Below are 25,690 nucleotides of genomic sequence, written 5' to 3'. Positions count from 1 at the left end.
TGAATAAATGTCTTTTTTACTCGAGTGGTTACAGCCCAATCCTTTATTCATTCAGCATTTCCAAATTTATAAGATTCCGGATTCCAGATTTATAAGTCCCAGTGAAATATAAAATCAAAATGCCTATTTATTTCATGAAGATAAGGATAAGGTGAGGGAAACAAAGACTATAAGACTTTAAATTCCTATATGCAGTGTTAATTAAATAAAACTATAACATTCCATTTCACTCGAAAATGCGTAAAAAAACGGTAGTAAAAACGATCGCAACTTCTGGTTCACATGGAGTTTAAGCTATTCCTGTTCAGTGTGTGTTGAGTGTTTGTTTTGTTCAAAACACTAATGTGAAAGACTGACAGAATGACAAGGCACAAGAACTACGATTCAGGTTGAACTTTTCCTTAACACATGTACAAATATTGCTGATGTATCGTTTCAAAGGGAATATGAACTTGTCTTTTCTTTACTGTATCTTAAGTCTGAAAAATACAGAACATCTTTGCGCTTATGTTGATCTGCTTTTCCAATCTTCATTTTTTGATAATACATTTTTATTTAAAATTTGGGAGAAATCTTGTTAGTAGTTCACAGAATGAAACAAAAATGCTCATTTTACCTAAACACATAAATAGTAAATTCAGAAAAACTAATTTTGAAATGGTCAAATGACAATTTTCCGCCACTGTACATCCAAAACACTTGCATGTCGATATGTAGGTCCTCTATATCTTTATGCGGTGATATGGCTTGCACTCACCCCACTTTTATGTTCTTTTTATCTTCACTCTTTGTTATGATTTTGGTCATATAACAACTATTATCTTCATGTTGGTGGATTAACACTAAATGTTGAGATTATTAGCTGCAAAGACACAAAAGGAAAACTGAAGGGGCCTGAAATAGGTGTTTTTCTTTGTATTTGGTGTGTTATAAGTTGCCCATGCATGTATCAGACACAAAAGGGGCCGAAGCACTCGCGGTATTTATTATGTTACCATTCCCTGCTGTAATGCGAGCTTGTTTCTATCTTACACAAACTCTGTATTGTTAAGAGGCGTTAAATTCATGTGCAGTATTCGTCCAATGACTACGCACTAATGAACTAGCCAATCATAGCACACTTCGCTTTGTAAAATATCAGCGCATTTCAGAAAGGCGGAGGAGATACAAACATGCAACTTATGTGGAAACTACTGCGTTTTTGAACCTTAAATTGTGTAAACACATTGAATTACATCCTAAACAACCATAATATTAGTTTTAGCCATCAAATTAACCCTTTAAGATGTTGCTTTGTTTTTAAGCTTAAAGGGAAAATGTAATACATTGTAATCTACAATCTACAATACATTTATGCACAATATTAAACACAAACAAATAAACACAATCGACTGAAAAGCACAATATGGAAATATGAAAGATATTAAACTCTAATGAGTATTCTGTACATTTAACCTTAAATCACTGAGCACATTGTATCCTGCCCATATAGACTGTCTAAAATAATGAGAAAATCCTGCTGTTTACAATTTACTCAAAATACATGTATCTCATTTCAACTCTTTAAAAAATAGTTTTCTCACAAATCGATTTAAAAGTAGAAGTACACGGATAATCATCCCATCCTGACTGAGACACAGCACAGTTCTCTGCACTTTGGCCACCAGGTTCTCTAACCTCAGTTCTCCAGAAGCTGAAACAACAGATGAGCATTAGATGTTCAGTGGTGTTTTCTGTGTGATATGATACTGACTGTGAGAATCATTTATTGATAGTATTCAGTTTTATTTAGTGATTTCTCACCCAGAGGTCAGTGTGCTGCCATCAACCCATTTCCATCTGTCCTCCACATCACTGTCAGTCAAACCTATCCAGATTTGTGCTCCACAAGTTATTTGCTTAACAAAATCCTTTGAAGACACAAACAAAAATTTATATGTAATGATGCCTTACGATCTTTACACACAGTATGTTTCACTCACTTGTTCCTCTTTGTTGTTAATGATGACCAGATCTGCTCCTCTCTCTCTACAGAATCTTCTGCTCTCAGTCCAGTTCTTCAGCTCAGATGAAATTAAGTACAAACTGACTTTATAGTGAATCCATCCATCTGTAAACATAAACAGTTCAGCTAATAAATTTTTATTTCTGACCACAATTAACTATACAGCTTACGGTGCCGTTCGGTCTACAACATGTATTTTCTGCTTTCTTTTAATGTGAAATGTGTTGTTTTGTTGTAGTTCAAGATTACCACAAAGATGTGTCCAGATTAGATCTTTCTTCAGATTCAGCTGTGTATATAGTTCAGTGGCGTTATAGTATTTGGTTGTTAATTCATTTCTCTCTTCTGTGAGTTTGGTTATTTTTTTAAGTAGTTGATTTTCCTCTTCTGTGATGTTCATATATTTGGATAGTAGCTGATCTTTCTCTCCTGTAAGTTTGATATTGTTGGTTAGTAGTTTGTTTCTCTCTTCTGTGATGTTGGTATATTTGGTTAATAGTTGGTCTCTCTCTTGTGTGATGTTTTTGTTGTTGATGTTGTTGAACTGGTGATAGTTTGTATAGATCAGGACACACAGCACTATGACTGCAGTCAGTAAAAGAACACACAGCACCACCAAACACACCAGAACTGATCTGGGACTTCTGTTCTTCACAAAATCACTTCCTGAAGATGATAGATATAATGTTAATATTATTTACTTCACTGTTTTCTTATTTCATAAAGAAAAACACAAATTGTCTATTTTTGCTATTTTATATATATATATATATGAGTGTGTGTGTGTGTGTATTATCTTTATTTAAGATAAAACATATGAGCAGAACTCATTACCTGTGTGTTCAGGTGGTTGGGTTGTTGTTGTGGTACATTCCTCAGTTTCTTTCTTGTGTTTAATATCTCTTACAGCCTCGGCAGTGATGTAGATATCAACAATCCTTTCTTTTTTTTCTTCTTTGTCCATTATTGAACTTGTATCTGTACTGTCATTCACGCCAGACATTTGATAGTGCCGGTGAGATGACTCAAGTTGTTTACTGTTACCTCTCCTCACGTGTATCTGTGCCAGTAATTGTAAACGTGTTTCTGCAAATCGAAGTTCTCTGTGAAATTTACATAAAGGAACTTACTTCCAAGAGGAAGGTAACACAGTGTGGTGATACAATGACACTTTGCACATCTTTCATCAAAGCTCTATTATACGAGTACTCTCTCTATCAAACTTTGATGTCAAAAGACATTGTATCTCAAATTATCATTTTTAGCGTGCAGATGCTCTTAATTTCCCTTTTGTTCCATTGCGCCATGTGACTCTTAGGTTGATTTAAATCAAACAGATTGGAACGCACACTGTTTTCGACATTTCTTTATATATCATCGAATGATCTTAACTACTAGCTGTCAGGATGGTTCATCATGGCCGCTTTGTTCTCCTGCTTCAGAAAAGCAAGACTCAGCAGGTGAGCCTTCTAAAACTATTATGTTGCTAAAACGTCAAAAAACGTCCCTCTCTTCTGCCCTTCGTCCTTCCGAGCGGTTCTTCCCACCTGAGGTTTTAATTCTTGAAGCAACCGAAGCGACGTGACGCGAGTCACTTTGTGTTGCAAAAGACGGGCTGAACAATTAGGATGTCACTAAAACGCATTGTCTCACACTTGCCAGTCTTTAAAGGTAATCTTTCTGTTTTATTCAGCCATTTTGCTGCAGTGAGATGAAATCCTGCTCCTTATCAGTATCATTTTCATTTCTTCTAAAAAAACACATAATAATGTCACATACCAATGTCAACAAGATGCAAAGGTGTATTTTGTCAAATTAAGTGGGTTTTGGGAGAAGAGAAATATAGAAGTCCCATTTCTATGCATGACGTATGTGGTAAATTGTAATAAATGTTCAAGTTTGAAAGTGTATCGCATACGACTGTGTAAACACATACGCTTAAAAACTAAAGCTTTAAATGATTTGTCCGCCACAGGCTAACCTAATGTGTTGAATTGATGGTGTATAAGCTGTGCCGTATGCCGTTATGTATTCAAAATTATACATTCGATGTCCTTTTCCACAGTTTCTCACTGTCAGTCAATCTCCAAAGCTGTCTATAGAGAAAGGAAATTTAAAAATGGCCCCTGCTTATTTCCCAACAATTTGATTGGCTCCTGCTGTGCGGCGTGCATCAGGTCTTTGTCTGGCTTGACAAGAAGTCAGGCTTGAAGGATATGACATCGTAATGAGTCGCTGTTATCGCAGCCATTAGAAGGCCCGCACGCCAAAGTTTGAGTGACTGGTGTAGGAAGGCCGACGCTAGCGGTCCGCGTGGATCCATCATGGGTCTGCTATTGTTCGACCGCATTAGAGGGGCAGCTTTCTAATGGTAATTGAGTCTGTTTCAATTGGAGAAATCAGGAAAATGCCACCAGATGAGAGTCCTTGATTCGGCTTGAGCTTTATTTGCCATTCTTTCCACAGAGCTGGAGAGGCTGCTTCACATAAATGATGAGACAGTCTCTCTTCAGCCGGGTCCTGGGAGAGACTACGGCGGTCCCGCGGGCCCCTCACGCATGCATATACGCTCTAATGTAGAAGCTGAATGCTGATGTGAAATGCAGAGGGTGCGTGCATCCATCCATCATTATTATGGCTGTGGCTTGGGTTCGGGCTCGACGGGTGAATGGTGGTGATGAGTTGTATTCCCTGTATTAATTATTCTTACTCTCATTTTAGCTTTATTCTTTTTGCATTCACGTCCAAATTGTAACATCATAATAACTGTCGTAATTATGCGGCGGCCCTTTAAGAAATCTTTGTCCTGTAAAGTGGTCCCTGAACACAAGAATTTTGAGAACTTGAGATATATAAGTACCATAAACAATTTGTCATAGAAGAACAAACTGAATTCCATGAAAGAGAAATGGTCAGTCGGAGCCGATATCCTTGCGGTTAAGTGCTCCGGCATATGGCGCTGTTGCGCTCCGGGTGACCCAAATTCGAGTCCCGGCTCAAGGTCCTTTCCCGATCCCAACCCCTCTCTCTCGCCCACTTCACTTCCTGTCCTCTCTACGAAAAAGCTGATAAAGGCAAAAACGCCCCAAAATTAAATCTTTAAGAAAAATGGTCAAAGGCAGAATATCGACTAATAAAAGGGATAGTGCACCCCAAAATGTTCCATCGGGTTATCTTGTGTTATTCCAACAGCATTTAAGTAAATAAATGATGACATGAGATCCGATGATGATGATGATCCGACAGCTTTTTGATAAATGAGTTGTCTTTTAATGTCACCAAAAAGGTCAGCACATGTTCAAGCTGAAGAATTCATGAGATGTTGATTTGCACCATTTTTGTCGTGAACTTTTGTACATCAAACATAAATCATTCCTACTTTGTTAGTGTTTGTTACTTTGTAAATGTCAGATCCGTAATAATACTCAACATAAAATATTAATATTAACACAGGAATGATTAAGATGATGGTAGAAAAAACTGTGAACTTCTCTATTTAAGGTGTTTAAAAGTGTTGGAGTGCCTCAGATATAGGCAGGAATTACTTTAATATATAAAGTCTTTTATTTTAATAACACCCGTGTAAGACATTAAGGAAAGCTTGTATGGGAATCCTCTCCGGGCTGTCCTCCGCAGTACTTCTGGTCCAGACAAATTTCATTAGAGCCGCATAGTTGAAAGCAATATCAGATGTCAGCGTAACAGTTGTGCCCCATCGACTAAAGTAACTGAAACTTTAAGCTCTTCAGCTGGTCTCTGAAGCTATTATCAGGCCCTCAGTGCTGCTTATAGACACCCACCTATACACAGAAATACAGTACGCAAGCATTTTCAAAGCCCCTGCTGTAATGTATCTGTGATCATTTAAACACGCCAATGTAAACAAGCAAAATACATGTTAACTATTTAATTGAAATAAAAAAAATGGTGTTGTTAAATAACCTACTTTAACAACAACAGCATAAAAAATAAAGGTTAATCCAGGTTAGTATTTTCAAACCTTTGACTGGTAGACTACAGAAGCAGAAATACAATGAAATAAGGAATTACTAAAAGATAAACATCAGCCTTTTTCATGAAGTGTTTGGTATTTGAATGACCGCTCTTGTGTTGCCGAACCTTATGTCCAAATTGATGAAGGAATCCTAAAGAATGCTTGCTTTTTTGCTTAGTGACATCGTGTGTGGTTACAGCACATCTGGAAAGATGATTTCGCTGACTTCGATTGCAGTCTTGTGCTTAAATCCCACACATCTCTTTGCTGTCAGATGCACTGTTTAATTGCTTTATCAAGTGGCCCCTTATGTACATATGAAAGCTGCATGTGGATTGTGCACCGTGAACTGAGCTTCTGTGCTGTAAATCAATAATAGACAGACAGAGTGAAAAAAACGTATACAAACAGGCCTAGGAATGTGTAAACTTTAGTGTTTCCCCCTCATCTGACATCACAACGATCTGCTTTGTTCCATAGAAAATGTCATTTCGCAGAAAAAGGGCATTCAGAGCAGTTGAAAGAATGAGAAATCTACATGTGTCTTCATTCCCATCATCTCAAAGACCTGGCCCCTTTTTCAGAAACGCTCTCCTCCTGCGATGGGCCCTTTTCTCTCCATCTCTTCTTTTGAGGGATTCACGCTTTCCTCATTACAGAAGCTGTTCAGTCGACGGCGATTTCGGTCATTGATGAGGGGCCTTTTTTTCTAGAGTCGTCCAACTTCAAAACTCCGTCTTTGTTAGCAAGTTCCCACAAAGTGACACGGTGAGGAGAAATAAGAATAGTTTCAAAATGAGAAGCCAGGTCTTGCTATGAAATATTGACAGCTTGACATTTGCTTTGTATGGTCTGTATTTCCCTTCATGTGTTCCTCTGTAGATGTGAGGCGATTAATGCGACACACTTCTTCTTTTTGTATTTCTAACTATCAATATGAAGTCAATAATAACAGAGATTATTAAGAGAATAATTCACCTAGAGGTGGAGATTATTGAATCATTGTGTGGGTTTTATTTGGATCTAGCTTGAACGCTCATCCTTTGAGGCAGCGGGTTAAAACCTCCTCTTCGCATCTTTACTTAGATTATTTTGATCTCTTTCTCCTTTGATTGGCTGCGGTGTTCGTGTCTGTGAAAAAAATTGTCGGCCTCCATCCATCAATCTTAAAATACGAGCTGGCTCTAAACTATTCATTTGAAGAAACAGAGCAAGCTGAGAGAAAAATATATATGCGCTTGAGTAATGGGCATGCCCAAGCTGTCCGTCATTCTTAGCAGTACCTGTTTGACTTCGCTCATTTGAAAGATTCATGATTTCTATATCCTTCAGCTTACTGGAAATTGGAAAATGTAACACCAGCACATAAAGGATTTGTTTTTATGTCCAGAGTGTCAGTGTTTTATGGAGCTGCCGTCTACACCGGTCGCTACGGGGGGTCCCGGGTTTAACTGAACTGCAGTGTAAAACAAGGCCCCGGGAGACGAGCAGAATATTTAAAGATCAAAGTTCTTTGTCTTTTTCACTTTTAGCTTTTGATGGAGGATATATTTTTATTGTGACCACTGGCTGAATCGCATGCTGACTAGAATGGTTTGTAAAAGGTTTTTGTTGAAAGTTTGTCAGGTTAACAGGTTACTTTTTCAGATGGCTGGAGTAGGCCACACATTTCACTGTACTGTGGCTGTATTATACAAGGCAAGGCAACATTTTGTGACTTATTTCTAATAACAATACCATATAACTTTAATTTATTGTTTCAACCTGACAATTGTGGTAATGTTTTGTACAGTCGTTCAGTTATACAGTCATTGAAAAAGAAATGGAATAAAAAATATTTTCATGCGTATGATGTCATTGGTTGGTCAAACTGATTGCCCCGCCTCCAGTGTACTGTATACCGTTGGGTGAGACAATTCTTATGGGACGAATATAACCATTTTATGTTTGTTTAACCAAACTGTTGTTGTGATTAATAGCTGAAAAGTGTTAATGTGTGTAAACAACCTGAGAAATTCAACATTTACTGTACAAAATTGGAAGACATTTTTTTTACTTCACTTAAAATGTCCAAAAAACTCCAAAAACCATTAAATTACAGAAAAAGACTACAATTTACAAGAAAAACCATGGAAACATGTATTTTTTGTGGATCTTTTTTTAAAGTGTGGGGCACCAGAAAAATACCGTAACATAACAGTTTTTGTCATGTAAAATGACACGTTCACATTATTTTAAAGCCATCCCAGTCCATTTCTGTCATTTACATTTTTTGTGTATTTTAAAAATACGTGAAAAATCTGTCAAATAAAAGATGTTTTTTTACAATTCCCCACTATCAGTCTGCATGTTTCTATATGAATCTGATCATAACGTCTGATCTATCTGATCTCCAGTGCTAGAAATATCTATTTAGCGTCTGTTTACCTAATTTGTAGGGTCGAAGTGAACTTGCCACGTTCATGCAGGAGATTATTTGCATACAAGCATCCGCAGCACGTATTGTTTGCGGAGCTGATTGTGTTTACCGCTCAGCTGGGTCTTTTTGTTTATTTAGCTGATGAGCTCGTCGGTGCAGAGGAATACCGGCGTAATCACGTTAAGGAGCATGAGTCAAATATTCCAGATTAAATGAAAAACAAACACAACGGCGCCTCTTTGTAATGCGAGACAACAAGGTAGATTGGTGGAGATGTAATAAAGATGACTCGGAAGAAGCTGGTTTAAGTGGGCGTGATTCGATTTATTAGCCCATTTGCATGAAGATGGTCGCCGTTCGCCTATCAAACAAAGATTCGTGGGTTCGCACAGAGGACCGTGAAAATACCCAGATGATATAATTTCCAGTCCAATTTATGTGCTTTTGCAAGATGTAATTTGTTTTCCTCAGCTACCGAGCATTTAGTTTGTCGTTTGGGTCCGTGTTAACATTCTGGCAGAAATGATCGCATTTACATTCGTGCATCAGGCAGACGATTTTATCAAAAGCAATTTAGTGTACAGTGCAGTCAAGCTGCACATTGAATATAAATTCCAGGGATAAAACCCATAATGTTTTTGGTTACGAAAAGAAGGCTAAATAATAAGCCTTGTTGTAATGAGGTACAGTCACATTTACACTCAGTGATAAAACTTCATTCATATTTCATGGACATATGTTGGGTAGAGTGGTTTTTGTCACTAGCAAAAAAATACAATTGTTTTCTTTGTCATCGATATTTTACTTGAACTTGATAATGAGATTTGACCATTTATAGAAACTTAAACATCCACTCTATGATTGGTTGGTTGACCAATGGGTCTTTCTTCATTGTTAACATAACCTTTTATGTTTTACTTATAGTCATTTTTTCTTGTACAGCTGCTTTGTAACAATGAAAATTGTAAAAAGCGCTATATAAATAAAGCTGACTTGACTTGACTTAACAGATAGACCACAGCTGGACGTCTATACTTTTGTATATGCGTTGTGTTTATTTTTAATTTGACTCTGATGCTTCTGGGCAAAATGAGATCATTTCCAGATCTCTATTTTTACGAAAATGTTTAAAGAGACTTGACAGGTTGGTTTTCCCATGCACGTCCCAGTCCCCAACGACAAACTGTGCATTAAGATTTCATGAGATTCCGCGTTTGTTGAAAGTGTGTTTTGTGGACGCCTGTGAGCAAAATGTAGTTGAAGTGATTAATATCGCTCTCTATCGTGACACGTGACACCCACGCAAGTACTGAGATTCAAGCGCATATATTCTTTGGATTCATTACCTGTGGGGGTTTCTATGTTCCAATAGATACCACACGCGTACTAAAATGAAATGAATGAACTTGAAACATGCATCTTGAAGAAATCACAAACAAGGTGATGATAAAATATGAAACTATTTGAGGCATGTGCCGGCTGTATAAATCAAGTGTCCCTGGTGGACGATTAAAGGGATGGTGACAGAACACAGGCTAACAGTGAGGGGTTCCAAGTATTTGGTACACGCAACCTGTTCAGAATCAGCTGTTAAATATCCAGCAGTGTTTGTTTATTCATGTCCAATTATGTTAATTACGACTCATCAAACCAAACGTATGTGCTGTGCGGTAAAAATTCTGGTTTTTAAAGGAATTATGCAGTTACAAAATCTTTGATAAAGAATGCACCTGCTGTTTAACCGAAGACAGCATGAAACAAATTTAAGGAATTAGAAGAATGTATGAAAACGTATTGCAAATGAGGGACCCCAGCATAGTGTTTCAGTCATTGCATGCATGTTTTTATTGGTTTTATGATTATTTATTTTAATGAATACATTTTTCAAGGTGTTTTTATAATCAAATTACTCTGAAGTAGAAAATGTAAGTTATCAACCAAAATGTGCTTTTAACCAAGGAATATAAAATATATTAATAATTTATAGAATATATATATATAAATAAGGAAATTGAATATGCAGCCCATGTCTGCCTGTATAGTTTTACTCATTTCATTGGGATGTTAAACCATTTGCAGCAACACAATAGTAGTTTTTATTTCTCTTGTTGCTTAACTTTTGTTTGATTAAAAATTGGATATTTTCTTTCGCACGGACCGTTAAACAGTTGGGCACTACGAGAAAACAGGACATTATTTTGTTTTCAAATAAACTTTTTCTCTAGCGGTGACCCAAAAAGTTCCCACAAGGTCAAAAATGTGGGCTCCCTACACCCCTCCATCTCCATTTCGAAGCACTATGGTAGCTGACACAAGACTAAGATGTTGTCACGTTTTCACATCTTTTTTCGAAGGACGTAACGTATTTAAGAAATGCTCTGTAGAACAGTTTGTCTGTTTAGGGCTACTGTAGAAACAACATGGTGGACTCCATGTAAGGGGCCTGCGGTGTATGTAGATAGAAATAAGTCATTTTAAGGTAATAAAAACATAAAGCCTCATTATGTAAGGTCTTTAAACACAATAATGTATATTATATTAGATTTCTATCAATAGATCCTCGAAAATATGACGCACTGGACCTTTAAGAAAGACTTCATAGCACGTTCGACTCACTGGTTTGAGTACTTCCAATGGACAGTAGTTGGTGGCTAGTTTGGCAAATCTATATCCTGTCATTTGGATGATGGAGGATTCAGACAAGATCACATTTGGCCCATCGTGTCATTTGTACGTCTTTAAAGCTGTGAGATTTTCAAGAAGCCCATGTGTGACATTTATAATATCTCAATTGAGTAACAAGGATTAACCTGGATCCCTTTCTCAGGCTGTATGTGTCAGGCACTGTTCACTTTTGATTATCAGCCAAACATATGGATTGAGGAGGTGTGGGATGGAGAGGAAAAGAATAAGAATTGTACTGAAGATACTACAAACAAAATATATCCACATGGAATCAGATAAAGTGCGATTGAGCGTGTGAAACAGCAAACCTCAGATCAAACGATTTCTCTTCTGCTGTACCAGTATAGCCCTGTCAATGCTTGAAATCTGAAGCATTTAGATTATCTTTATGATTTTTAAATCTCAGTTTAACAGTTCAAATGTTACTGTATTGTACTCTGTGCTATTGTACCGAAGGCTCTCTCTAATTTTTAATTACATTTCAAAGTCCTGTATTGGCATGACTGTTCTGTATAGAATATTTCCCAAGCATCAAGACAAAACGTTTTTTTAGCAATTATATTGAATCGAGACTAAAGCTTTTAAGCTTAAAATGGCTGCAAAAGAAGCATGAACCTGGTCCATTTGACATCTGAAGCCTTCGGAAGACATATGATAGCTTTGGGTTATAAATAATAAACACATTTGTTGCGTTGTGGTATTTGAACACATTATGTATTTTGTCATTATGAGTAATTTGGTGTTAGATACATTTACATTTACATTAATGCATTTGGGAGACGCTTTTATCCAAAGCGACTTACATTGCATTGTACTATACATTTGTTTCTGACTTTGTTCAATCCCCTTGGGATCCGACCCAAGACCTTGGCGTTGCTAGGCCCATGTTCTAACCACTGAGCCACAGGAAAGCATGAGTATATGTATGTATGTGTTTATCATCTTGGTATCACGTAATAAGAGTCAGAAAAGTTATGTCCGATTCATGAAATAATTGTTTGTATCTTCTTAATGAAATAGTTGATTTAGTTTAGACCGAAGTGTGAGGTTGCATGACTGCCCCTGTTAGGGAAATGTAAAATGAAATATACTATATATACATATATACATATATACATACATATATATATATATCGAGAGAGAGAGTGAGAGAGAGAGAGAGAGAGAGAGAAAGAGAGCATTATGTATTTGTATGTGTTAAAGCTTGTAGTATTGCTAAATCTTGCATGCGGTTCCATTGAGGAGTTTGTGTGTAATGTTACTCGCTGCAATAGCTCTGTCATTGAGAAATGAGCTCATATTCTCAGTCTGAACACAACGCTGGTTCTTGTGTGTGTCACTATTGTTATTTTGCCTCATTTAGTATTCGCCAGAACCCTCTGCAGGAGCGGAAATGTAATGAGCCCTAAACGCAGACTCTTCCTGATTTTATTTCATGTTATTTCATTTGATTTCATGCTATTTATTTCTCCCTCTCACCAGGGCGCTATAGTGCGGCGAGTGCTCGCGGCTACGCTAAATTGCCAAATTACCATTCTGAAACAGCACAAACAGGGTATTAGCAATCAGCCGCTATTGCCACGCTGCCACTTCTCCAGCGTTTGAAAGGTGCCGAGCGCAGACATCCGCTGTGATATACACCGCTTGTGGTATGATGTTAAACCTCGGTGTATATATTCAAAGGGCCACAAAAGAAAGAAAAAGATGCTGAAATAAAGTCCGTAGTCATCTCATCTGAGACACATGATGTCACCAAATGACCCCACATATTTTATTCTATTTCTGATCAGTATTAACAATATAAATAAATGAGTCTATGTTTTAGGGTTTGTTTGTTAATATTTACATCTATTCATTTGGCTTACAATGCATTTGAAGTCTAAAGTTTTCCTCTGGATGTGTATTCCCTGTGAATACATGCAGAACATAGAGGCAAATCCGGTCTCAATTATTTTGATTTGTAAACTGAAATAATGGAATTTCACCCACTGACAGTGAACACTATTTGGACACGCTGTGTGTGAGCCTTTTAGTGATCAATTCACCGAAAGAGTTATGCAAATAAGGTAACGGCGCAATTCAATGCCTACAACATCTGTGCCCAATGCTATTTTCACCGTGCTGTTCCTGATATCGAGATCAACCATTTTCTTCCTTGTGTCTCTGCTCAGCACATATTTTCTCCGTTTTCCCTCATCATAAATCTCAAACGGTCTCCCTAAAACTGATTTCAGTTCAGCATAAATGGCTGCAAAATGGCACAGATGTGAGGCGCTTACAAATAACAGGTTGATCCGCATTAACTGATCAGCAAGCCAAGACAGATACCTGTAATTCCCCCACAAATTGCATTATATTGAACTTCCTCTGAGGAATGTCAGAGAATGTCGTATGAGGAATGGCTCCGCTGAACTGGCTCAGTTCCATTGTCCAGTAGTGAGCGATTTCTCCAGCCGAGCTAAAATCAAGTCCATTTGTTTCTTCTCTTGTTTTGGTTGTTCAGTCACCGTAATGGTGTTACGGACAGCAGGATTTACTGCTTTTATTCAGCAGGAGGTCTTTCCCACTAAAAGTAAAGTTTAGAGCTCGGATCTGACTCAATAAATCTTCCCAAGACCAACTGGTCCAAGAGGAGCATCGTTTATTGTTTTTGGGGTGAAGTTTATCGTGCACAAATGATATTTGCTCTGCTACAAGTTGTCATCCATGGTCACATAGGTCTCGGCCTCTTGATCTCAGTATTTCCTAGCATCAATAATTCATGTCCGTTGAATTATTCAGTGATGCCCAGTGTTCTCAAAATGGCATGGTGGGATTTTTGTTACCTTTCTGGCTGTAGGATATAGAGGCTTACAAACCTTTCCTTTCTTCTGCCTTTCTATTTCCTCCAGTTTCTCCTCCTACACAGGTAGCACTACAGCCAGTGTTGGGCAATTTAGCCCTGGAGGACGCCACTTTGTCTCTGTCACTCAAAACTATGCCCTGCTTTCAACCAGGGGCTAAACATTCAACTTGAGATGGGTAAAAGATGGAAAGCATTTAGCAAACATCCATATGGAAGACAGTTTCCACCCTTTTCCCCTTAACTCTGTTTTGTCTATGTAAATATTAACATTTTCATCTTAGAAAACTAAATCTTCATTTTAGGGTTGTATGAATGCGTCAGCATCTTTTATTTATGTTGACTTCATCCACCTCCCTCTTCCTGTCATGCAAAATGATGTGAGGTGGGGTATTTTCTCACTTCAGACGCCGTTTCACTCGGATTCGTGTCACAGAAAAGAAGACAATCGCGTTCGTCCCTTTTTTGACCCCTTGAGTGTAGCACAATTTTCTACCAGCTGAGATACAGGAACTGAACAAGTTCCAGTTTATTAGTTTTTCACTAATGAGCGTTTACTATTGGTTTCTGTGGATGACCGATGGATGTTTTAATACCTCCAAAGAAAATAATTCACTGCTAAATTGCATGACACTTCTGGGTTCCGCTTAGAGGTTAAATCTAAAAAGGTTTGCAAAGTTTCCTCTGTTCTCAGCTTTCTGCCTCCTACACTTTTACCCACACACGGATGTTGTTTGTTTGACTTTGAACTGTGCCAGTGCAATTTCATTGAACACGCACGTCCGGACTGATTGCAACAATTATCAGAATGCCCCCGTAACCCCACCAGATTTGTTAGTGTTTCAGCTAAATGCATAAAAAGTATAGAAACACAGCACAGGACATTCATTGTGCATTTGCTTTTCATGAAAAGTGTTATTTAAAGCATTTACGAGCCATTTTTCTCATTCGCTTGTTTCAGTCTATGTTATGTGATTGCATTATGTTGTATACGATAATTGTGTACTGTATGTGCTCAGCTTTAATGCATATAAATGGAAAGCTTTGTTAAAGCGGATGCTTTTGGTGCGAAAACATGGATCTGACATCAGACGTTTGTTTGTCAACCATGAACGGCTTGTTGTGTCTAATTGTGAGTCAGTACCAGAGCGCTTTTCGGTCAGATCAATAGCCATTCACGAAGCAATAACACGACAGCGGGTTGAGGCTTCACTCGACTAAGAGAAATGTTATTGCTCAAAGGTTGCTCTTCCAAAGCACAGATCTTGGTTATGGGTTTCTGTAGTTTTTTCTGCAGTGTACAAAAAGGAATTTTGTAATGGTTTTAATGGAAAAACTGGGAGAACCACACATCTACACGCTTTTCAAAGAATATGTTTTCTCAAACCTCTAGTGACAACTAATCTGTGCTGAAATAAAGGGTTTCATGACAACAGAGTTCTCGAATTGCACACAAGCGTTTCAGGAAGTTGTAAATATGCTCTTATGCAGCAATATTCATCATCAAAGCCATTTATGGGATATTTGGAGAGCCATTGGCCTGCCTGTCAGCGCGCTACAATTTTATCACCAGCGTATTGTGAAGCTCTGTAGTGGATAGTGTTTACAAATGATAAGCGGTCTTGAGAGGTGTTTGCTTTCAAGTGGTGCATTGTTGCGAACCAGACAGGTATGAATTAGGTATCCACAACAGGAGGATCAGTGTGCTGGTTCGATGCATTGTGCACCATCTTGAAACTGGTTTGTTCTAATCTAATCTTCTCCTCTTTCTCTCCCTCCTTTCCTGCCTTTCTCACCCTCCTTGTCCTCCTCCCTTCCATTCTCCCCCATAATGCTTTGCGATTCCAGTGGCGGCCACGAAAAACAAAGTGAGAGGTGAGTTGGATCCTCAATCTTCCCTGCTGCTTGATAAATAGGCAGACACAGTTCCCAATAAGCTGAGCTGAGATAGCTGTCTTATCACTGCTATGAGCCAGGCGGGCAGCACCGCTCTCTGTTCCTCCGTGCACACTGGGGGTTCAGACCATTATTTTTGCTATATACTGCCCTTGTCTTTGTCTCTTCCCCAGCCCTCCTCAATCCACTCGCTCTTTACCTTTGCTTTACTTGCCGTGTCATCTTTTCTTCCTACAGTTCATCTTGCAAGGCTTCTGAGCGTTGGAACGGTGCATGGAGCTTCGTAGCGTGTACAGTTGTGCCTTGTAGCGATATGTAGACGCTGTAGTGTAGTGTGAACTGTATATGCTTAACTGAAGCATAATAATTGCAGTTATGTGCGTTTTGGCTGACTCATCACAATCCAATGGGACTTCAAGCTGTACTTCCTAGTGCCATATCCTACTACTTGAGTTTCAGTTTTGGATGTATTTTTTCATAATATAAAGTGTCATCTCGATGAAAATGAGAGCTACTTACTGTAATGCTGTCAGATCTGCAAATGGATATTATATGATCTGATATTAAGTGTGGATCGCTAAGGCATATTGTACAAAATTCTGGCTATGTTTATGGTCTATAATATTATTGAGACTTGTTGGCCATTTTTACTTAAACAGTAACCAACTGTAGAAGAATGCCACCATATATTTCATATATTTTTATATGGTCACAACAATATTTATTCATAATAACATTTTAATATTCACATTAAAATATATTCCTATTCCTGATTTTTTTTACTTTTAAGTATATTTTATTACCACCACGACACATATTTATTTATTTATTCTCTCATTATTCATTTCATTCATAGTTTTTTTCAATATTTTGTTAAGATCACACGTATATAAATGATAAGAATTCAATATGCCTTTCTTCACATTAATATATATTCATATTATTATTTGCATTCATAATTTAATTTTAATATTAAAACTGTTAATTTGATCATATTCATTTTAAGACTTTATATAGTATGTTTTAATATTAATAATGTTTAATGTCATTTGAATATTTAATTATTTTAAATTCAAAAGTATGTCTATACTGCATATAGAAATTGTTTGGAATCTTTCACTTTTTTCTGATTCGGGTCTGGCTGCTAATGTCAAATAGAGTTGTTTACCTGTGAAAGTGAGCCTCCAAGAGCTGCATTTATACTGCTCTTTAAAAAATGTTGGCAAACATTGATGTTGCATTGCAAAAAAGGAAAAGTTTAAGGGCTCACAGATTTGCTTTGCATTATGCAGGAGCACAGCATTATATCATAGACATGAACTGTACGCAGAGTGTTGTTTACGGCTGTATTTTCGAAACTTTATTGTGACAGCACATCCTTCAGACCACGGCTGTATAATTTCACGATTGCTGTTTGCCACATAGTTAGACATAAAATTTAAAAGTCGCTTTGGCTTAAGTGGTTCAGAGAGAACCTATGAAATATTTACAAGGGGAAGTTCACAGAGATTATGTATTACTCGGTAAGCCACATGGAAGTGAGATATCTCACACACTCATGCACACACACACACACACACATACGGAGTCAGTCTGTTTTCTGACAACTACAACAATAGGCGGTTGATTCATAAGTATTTATTATTGCAAAAAATGAAAATCTTTCCCCGGCAGTAGATCTGATTGTGACATTTGTAAGCTCTCCCGGAGGTCCACCTGATTTTGGAGTGAAGAAAAACTATCACCTGCAAATATTTGTGCTCAGGTAGATGAAATGAGGCCTGTGTGTACAGAATGAGCATGCTGCTATCAGCGACAGAGTTCTCTAAACCACCTGCTCTCTTCATGAATAATGCATGACTTTTACTATACGCGCTCACCTCAGATGGCAATTCTACCTGTGTGCCATCTGCCTGCTGTGGGACGCTTCCCTGCTTCACGCACGGCCTTGTCTGGGAGTGTGCGTTCGTGCTCGGCGAGTAAGAGAGTTGTTTTTGTCAACAGCACTTTCATGGGCAAACTTGATCCAGACAGAGGCATCGCTCCTGTACCCCTTTTGTCGCAGTAAATTACAGCATTAAAATGACAGAAAAAAGACTTGCTACAATTAAGGAACTGTGATTGGGACGTTTGTTTACTATGCCAAGAGCAGCTGCACACTGGTCTAATTGTGCAAATGAAAGTGGAACTGCTGAAGCCAGTTCATTTGTTGTTTGCTAATTGATTTGATTCCTCTAAATCAGAAATTACATTGTGTATTGAAAAAAATGCACATCCTACACTCTGTGTGTGGATATTAGTGTCCATGTTCTTTATGGAAGCATTTATTTACAGCCACGGCCCATCAGACGTCTTTCCATTGGTACCAAAACTGGTTACAACTGGGGGTGTCATTTTATTTATAGGTCTGCAATCTGTAACTCTTTTATCTTTGTTTGAAACAGAAGTTACGGTATGAAAAGTATTTTTGTGGGTTGACATCAAAATTACACTTCACTAGTTCACACTTACATAGAATGGATTTGAAAGGATATGCGGATTTGGCGAGCTGACCGAGGGGACATGACGTTGGGGCGGTATTTGGCCCGAACCCAGAGCATCTGGAGCATTTTCTCTACAACTAGTGTTGTAGTACTCGTGTCCAGTCTTGGTCTCAAAAATATTTTTTGATGGTCTTGGTCTTGAATGGCCAATAACAGGTGGGGAACTTTATTTTTTATTTCATTGTTATTTGGTGAAAATAGCATATAGTGCCACCTGTTGTATGGGCGTAGTTGTATGACCACTTTCATTTGACGGTGTTATTTATTTAATACTTTCTTAGTTTATTTTTATTTTTAAATTAAACTCTAATACTAGGAATTCAACTTGTTATTCTGTATGAAATGTGGCGGAATCAAGTGGTGAGCGAATTTCAACCAACGGCTCAGTCCTTCGCTCACCCCTCCCTTTGGAAGCACTATGGCGATTGGCAACTGACAAAGATCACGTGACATCACGTTTTCGCTTGTTTGCTGAAAGAGATGATGTATTTATGAAACACTGCTCGGTAGAGCAGTTTGTCCGTTTAGGGCTACTGTAGAAACAGCATGGCAAATTCCATGTAAGGGAACCTGAAGAGTATGTAGATAGAAATAGCTCATTGTAAGATAATAAAAACATCTTTATACACATCTAAAGACATAGTTATCTATATTATATTGCATCTCTGTCAACAGATCCATCTTTGTCACACATTGCACCTTTGAAAAATAATAGCATGGCAATTGACCCTTCACGTGAGTTTGATTGACAGGCGACCAGACCAATCATAACGCCTATATTATGTGACCCCCTGTTGCTATTCACCATGTTGTCATAATTTATGGTCCTTATCACAGTTTCACCCATTGCCTAAATGTCTCAGAAACCAATGCCGCTATCGAGAGGCTATGTCATTACAGCAAGCACAGTATGTAAGGCTGTGATAGAAATGCCTTTCATGATATCTCTTCAAAAACAATGTGTACAGAAATGCTGTTCGCGGTTTTCTTCCTTGTCAGATCTTACTAGTACGGAAACGTCCATCATCTCAATTGTATTTCCACAAGCAGAACCCGTACTGATGTGTGAACAGGATAAGACATACACAGCGCTTTACAAACTAAACAAACATGAGGCTGTTTTTAAGTGTAATAATCCAATGTGGGTTAACAAGGAGGGCGCTCCGCTGTCAGGGCTATTGAAATCAGATGGGGACCACTATTAGTTTCTAATCTGTGTTATATATCTTTCATATTTTTCTGCTAAGCAACATCTCTTGACAAAATGTCCCACAGCTCTAATTAACTCCTCAAACATTATTCTCAGCCCTGGGGAAAGATTCTGAGTGCTGAATTAGGAAAATATCCAAAATGAACAACTCTGCTTTCAAAAGGGCTGGTGTCCGGTGGGAGGAAGCAACGCTGCAAGTTATTAATCGTGATTCACATGCTGAAGGTGGTTGTGCCCATAAATGTCTCCTATAAAGTACTCACACAGACAGCGGTTTCATCGCTGGAGGTCGAAAAAGTTTCAGACTTACTATCAGACTGCAGATCACATGATCTCAGCCGTCTGCGTTCCCATTGGTAGTTGCCGTATTGCATCACTAGGCATGAACATGACATTGAACTCCGCCAACCCCTCGGATCGCCAGCTCTCATTGAGAATGTCTTCCGGGCGCTTTCACGCTGTAAATTGCTGTTAGTGTGTTCGACACTTGAATGAGTAGAGATTGGATCTTGTTTAGGAAACCTGAGATGGTTTGCCCAAATGGCACCTATTTATGTGCTTCAGAATCAGCACTGCCCACACACCTGCAGTCACCTGGCACCGTGCCCATGTGGCTACCGTTTTTGTGTGGTAGATCTCAATCGTGAATTAGCTGTTTGGATTCGGTTAGAATCCCAGGCTAATGCTTAGGCTGAATCCAACAGAGACGTCTAGATGAGATGGCAGATTAAACAAGACTCGCAGTCGTCTGTTGTGACAGAGCTTGCGGTCCAAATATATGCCAGGATCTGTAGTGCTCTATTTCGGTTTATCCAATCAGAGATTATGTGCCAGGGTAATTTGTCCCAATAATATCGTTCTGAGTCAGGATAGTCTTATCAGATGCATCTCAGATCGTACTGATGTTTCCAGAATATCATGTGTTTTGTTTACTGGTTGGGATGCAGGCATTTAACAAAATTAATAAATCGTCTGGATACATTAACGTATATATGTGTTAGAGATATTTTATTATGTATTCAATTACTTATGTCACTCAAAACCTGTGGAACACAACTGAATACATTTTGAGAAATGTGGTTTTGTGTCCATACAATAGAAGTCAATGGGGTCCAACGTTGTTTGGTAACCAACACTCTTCAAAATATCTTCTTTTGTGTTCTGCAGAAGAAACAAAGTCATACAGGTTAGGAATAACATGACAGTGAGTAGATGTAAAACTGTCATGGTAGCTGATCTGATGACAAATATGATCCTCTTGTATTCTGTCAGCACGCTCAGGGCGAAAAGTCAAGGGCATGACTACCTCCAGGCCGACTTTCGTGACTCAGATCCCGTTAAAGGTCGTATTTTTCATCAAAGGTTACGTAGGTACGTGGGTGTGGATTGCCTGGACAGATCATCCATGCAACAGCTTTGTGTAAAGTTTCATTCGGAGTGTTAAGAGCTTCTGAACTGCAGCAGATTGTGTGTGAGAAGCAACAAAGTAACACAACAGCTGTTAAATGTCAGTTGTGTGACTTATACGTGAAGCCTGTATGGCTCTTATCTCTTTGGTGCACCGAACTTGGCTCTTTTTAGCACAACAAAGGCAGGGAGTGAAGAGCTGTCTGTTGTTTTTATAGATTACTGTACATAAATCTATTCCTAAGTGTGTCATTTTCTTTTTCTGCTGAATACAAAATGTTTGTTTGAAGTGTTTATGAAAGCCTACAGTGAGTATTTCCCAAAACAGACACAGAATAAAAGTCAGCGTGATGTATTGTGACACATTCTACAATCATTCTGTTTTTAACAATATGAGGGTCAGTGCATATAAATTCTCATTCGTCATTTTTGGGAACTGATATTGAGAAAAATGTTTGCATGTTGCTCTCCCCTTATATCAGTCTTTTCTTCCCTCTTTGTGTTGTAAAGCTCATACAGCTTTCAGTGGGACAGTCACTGAGGACGTTTAGGAGAGAGCAGAGCTAATTTTATATTTTGATAAATACATATTTTATAGGTTTACAGTTTGATTTCTACATTTTGCAATATCACACCATAGGACCCATATATACATGGGTCATATACATTCATCAATACACAACCTGTCCCAAGAGCAGCATCATCCAAGAAACAGGAAAAGTAAGTTAGATGCATATCCCCTCCCTCACCGAATAGCCTTGAAGGTACATAAAGACACACAACAGCCTATAGACACACCCATAACACAGCCCTAAACCTTACTTTAAATCTGTGTCAACAATAATGTCAATGTAAGAACATATTGTCGCTGTCCTTCCGAAACCTCAGATTTCTAAATTTGTGTTTTTTTGGAAATGGAAAAAACTGAATACTGTGTTTTCGAAGTTCGCAAGCACTTTTTATGGGTTGGATATTCGCAAAACTCAATGACAAACATAACGGGTGAATAATAAAAAAAAATTATGACAAAAAAAAGTCACGAAATATGGAGATACAAGGTTTCTAAAGGACAGCAGCGATATTATGGTATAATCATGTTCAACATAGCAATGGTTTGTACATCTATGCTTTTGACAGACACCATATCCTGCTCTTTGTAGCATCATGCTCTTGCTTATGAGGTCATATTTGAAGTAAATGGTAATTAAACCACTACAACCGAAAGTTTGTAAATAACAAAGATGTGGTCCACTGCACAAGGTTTCCTAAAGAGGTTAAATTAGAATAATGACAGTTTAGTTGTACACAACTGCACAGTGTTAAATTAACACCTTATGGTCAGTATTTTCATTATTTCTGCATTGAAATAACAAGATAAGACAACCAACTGTCTCCAGTCATTCAGAGCTTCAGCGGAGTAGATAAAGACCTCCATCATGGAGCCCTGAGGGAGTAGATTGACCTGAACAGATACTGTTTTAATGTCAAGAAAAAGACCCTTTAATATAGAGTAGCACACTAAACTGATTTTTGGATGGGTTGCTGTATATTGTTCACTCATATAGAAAAAAACTTCCAATTAAGTAGATCATTTTGGGGACCAACAATTGATGTATTTACTTACTCAATAATAAGTGAATTCAGTCATGCATTTTTAATTGTTTAACGAAGTGTAGTTCACCCAGGTGAGAAAAGAGAAGGATACAAGATTTAAAATTAGATATCTGTTAATTTTTTCTTTTGACCTTTCAAATTCGTGTCGCTTTGTTATTACTATCTGTGTTTCTACTTAAAGTTTTGCACATCTCTGTCAGACACACGGCTGAAATGGAACTTTGTGAACTTTTATTAATTAATTATTTCTTTCATTTATTCTTTACTTTTGAGCTGGTTTGAACTTCTCTTTAAAACTCTTTCGAAATGAGTTTTTCAGCTTCAGTGTTGTTCATTGTGCTGTTAAATTGTGGGTAGTTTCAGTTGTCTCTCAGCGATCGTTTGTTTGTCAAAAGTGCTCTTGGCAGGAAATATGCAAAACAATAAACATTTCGGAATAGCTGGAAGCACATTCTACAGTTAATCTTGGCATTACTTTTACAAGTTGTCCAAAACTTCAGTTATTTCCAGTGCAGACAGACACTTATAAACCAAAGTAATTGTCTATGGAGAGCTCTGAAGACCCTAATGCTGTCACTTTAAATGTATCTAAAAATGCTGAATGTGTTTAAAAAGGAAAAAAGTACAGTAGCTTTCAAACGAAATATTGTATACAGTATTATATTAATAATTGTAAGACGGCTTTAAAATAGAAATTATTTGTGAATGTGTTGTTATCTCCCACAATACAATCTCATTGGTCCCAAATTCAGCTGCTTGTAGCTACATTTTCAACATCAATAATATTATCTTTGTCTGAGATTTGCACAGTTGTATTGGTATTAAACTCGAGACCTCTGGTATGAAAACCATCGCAGGACATCCTTGTTTCATCACCCACAATTACAAATTCATAATTTATTTGTCATCCAATTTACAGTATAGGACTCTACTGGGGATTTCTGAAATTGACACATTTTTGTTGACCGACGTTTTCAACCACATGCATAGAAATAGAACAAGTTTTGCACCTAAGGTTTCAGCATCGTTTTGATTTCCCAGGAGATGGTGACCCCTTCTCCTGATTATAGAGAGAAAATAGAGGAAGGGAAAGATGATGTGGTAGAGATCAAGGAAGCAGAAAGCAGAGTGAGAACTGGAGAAAGAAGTTGGCAGGTCATGCTTCATGCAAAAGCCGGATGAATAATGTATTCTGCCTACCTAGAGTAATGCGATTCCATCTCACTGTCTTCCTCCACATAATGCCTGATCTGCGGGAGACCTCAATCGAGATCTTAAATGACCTTCTCTCCTCACTTGTCTGATCTTGAGATGCTCAAAAGTCACTTTGTCATCCAGATTCTATGTAGTATTGTACGGTCTGTTGCACATATATTTTTGCTATCGTAGTGTTTTCAGAGTCATGGGTGTGATGTCATTGCAAAATATCGGTGCATCCTCCTGAGCATTTTAGTGAAATATGCAGGTGTTTCATGAAAATAAAAGTGGAAATTCGATAAATCCCAAATTGACATCTCTCCTGTGTGTGTGCCTTCCAGAGGCATGGAAAAGAAATAAGCACCACAGCTGGTGGATGGGCTCTTCAGTCAGGGAGCCTGTGGAGAGGCCCTTAGCAGCTCACACTTACTCTCTCTCTCTCTCTCTCTCTCTCTCTCTCTCTCTCTCTGTCCTCTTGGTTGTCTTATGAAAGCAACACCATGTCTGAGGACAGCCCCTCGAATCAGGCTAATTGTGAAACACTGCAATTAGCGGCAGCAGAAAAACATGCAAAATTTGTAACTTTGCACGGAACTAAAGACCTTATTTAGCTCTGTTTCTCTCATTAACCACCATAAATCCAATCTGTTTTCACCGTGTCTTAATCATGAGAATAATCACATTTCCTCCGTGTTAAAGACTGCATTCAATTAAAAGGAAAGTTGTTAGTCCATGTGCATTATAAGATGTAGGGGTTCTCTTGATAAACGTTGACAAAATCCACATTCACAAAGATTTTATAAATGTATAGTCATATCACATTTTTTATCACCGTGTGTTGTGTCCGAATCATCTAAACTTCATTTCTTCTAGGAATACCGACCATCAAGCAATGTTGTGGGTTCTTTAATATTTCAGTGAACAGTTCAGTGAAATATCTTTTGGTATTTTGTGGCTCATTGGTTTCTATTGTTGTTGGTACTCTGTAAAAATCCTACAGTGGTGGGACTGCCTACTACTGCTATTTCTGCTAGTTGATTTTACATAAAAAAAAAAGTGTGTGCAAAAACTTTACAGTAAATTTACTTAAATGTGTGCAAAACAAAAATGGAGTAAACTCCATTTTCTAACTGTTTTTAACAGAGGCAGGTAGTCCCACGTACACTGAAATCTCATTGGTCTGGATAAATTGCATATTCATCATCAAATATATTCTAAGGACCTAAAATGACTTCACCCCAAAAAAAACATGTCGCATCAAGCCTAGTCAGGACAGAGCATTTGTTCTTCCATCATGCCATTGTCCTTCTCCTTTACCTCTTACATCATATCCTGACATTTTACTCCATCCCGACTCCCCATTGGCTGGCAGCTGCACTGGAGACGTTGACCTCTGAAGTTATCGCTTTTTCACTTTAAATAAATACAGATTATTAATCTATCATGTCCTCTCTCCAGGGCAGTCTATATATACTGTATAAATGTGTGTGTGGAGAGTTTTTCATTAGCTCCACTATGAGTTCCTTCCCCGCACAAGGTGATCTGTTATTGCCTGTCCAACGCTGGGGTGCCATGATGGATGTCAGTTTGTGAATTATTCCTCACTGAGCTAAACTAAACCTTCATTCAGTCTTCTGCCCAGATTTTGGCGAGTGAGGGTGCATGACTGTCCCATGAATATTGTCTTTTACTGTAGCTTTTCTTACTGCTACAGTTATATATTATATATTTTTTATAAATAAATATGAATGATTTTATTTATTTATTCTATTTTTAGAATTATTTCATATACAGTCATGATTATATTCACAATATAACACAGCTCAAAGTACTTTATTACTTAATTAGATCATAGATTATTATATATGAACTTTTAGA

At 37.9% G+C, this 25,690-nt stretch overlaps 2 protein-coding genes across 5 annotated transcripts in view; one reads left to right on the top strand and one right to left on the bottom strand.

Annotated features, from left to right (window-relative positions):
* Nucleotides 1–25,690, top strand: part of cadm2a (cell adhesion molecule 2a) — a 279,639-nt gene that overhangs the window by 189,180 nt on the left and 64,769 nt on the right. The gene's annotated exons all lie outside the window — the stretch shown is intronic.
* Nucleotides 540–3,072, bottom strand: LOC306889942 (uncharacterized protein). Its single transcript, XM_079449342.1, has 5 exons — nucleotides 2,840–3,072; nucleotides 2,255–2,671; nucleotides 1,983–2,110; nucleotides 1,804–1,910; nucleotides 540–1,693 (listed from the first exon to the last, which is right to left on the bottom strand). Exons 1-5 carry the CDS (start codon nucleotides 3,006–3,008, stop codon nucleotides 1,564–1,566), a joined length of 951 nt encoding a protein of 316 aa, XP_079305468.1. The 5' UTR covers nucleotides 3,009–3,072; the 3' UTR covers nucleotides 540–1,563.

Source organism: Barbatula barbatula (assembly GCF_947034865.1).
Source record: "Barbatula barbatula genome assembly, chromosome: 24".
Classification (NCBI taxonomy): domain Eukaryota; kingdom Metazoa; phylum Chordata; class Actinopteri; order Cypriniformes; family Nemacheilidae; genus Barbatula; species Barbatula barbatula.
This window is presented reverse-complemented; position numbering and strand designations above follow the sequence as displayed.

Bases quoted from the DNA above. Each gene is read 5' to 3' on its own strand.
- LOC306889942 (XM_079449342.1), bottom strand. From the start codon at position 3,008: ATGTCTGGCGTGAATGACAGTACAGATACAAGTTCAATAATGGACAAA. The intron at 2,672-2,839 runs GTAATGAGTTCT...TATCATCTTCAG, and splicing joins CCAACCACCTGAACACACAG to GAAGTGATTTTGTGAAGAAC. The intron at 1,911-1,982 runs GTGAGTGAAACA...GTGTCTTCAAAG, and splicing joins TTAACAACAAAGAGGAACAA to GATTTTGTTAAGCAAATAAC.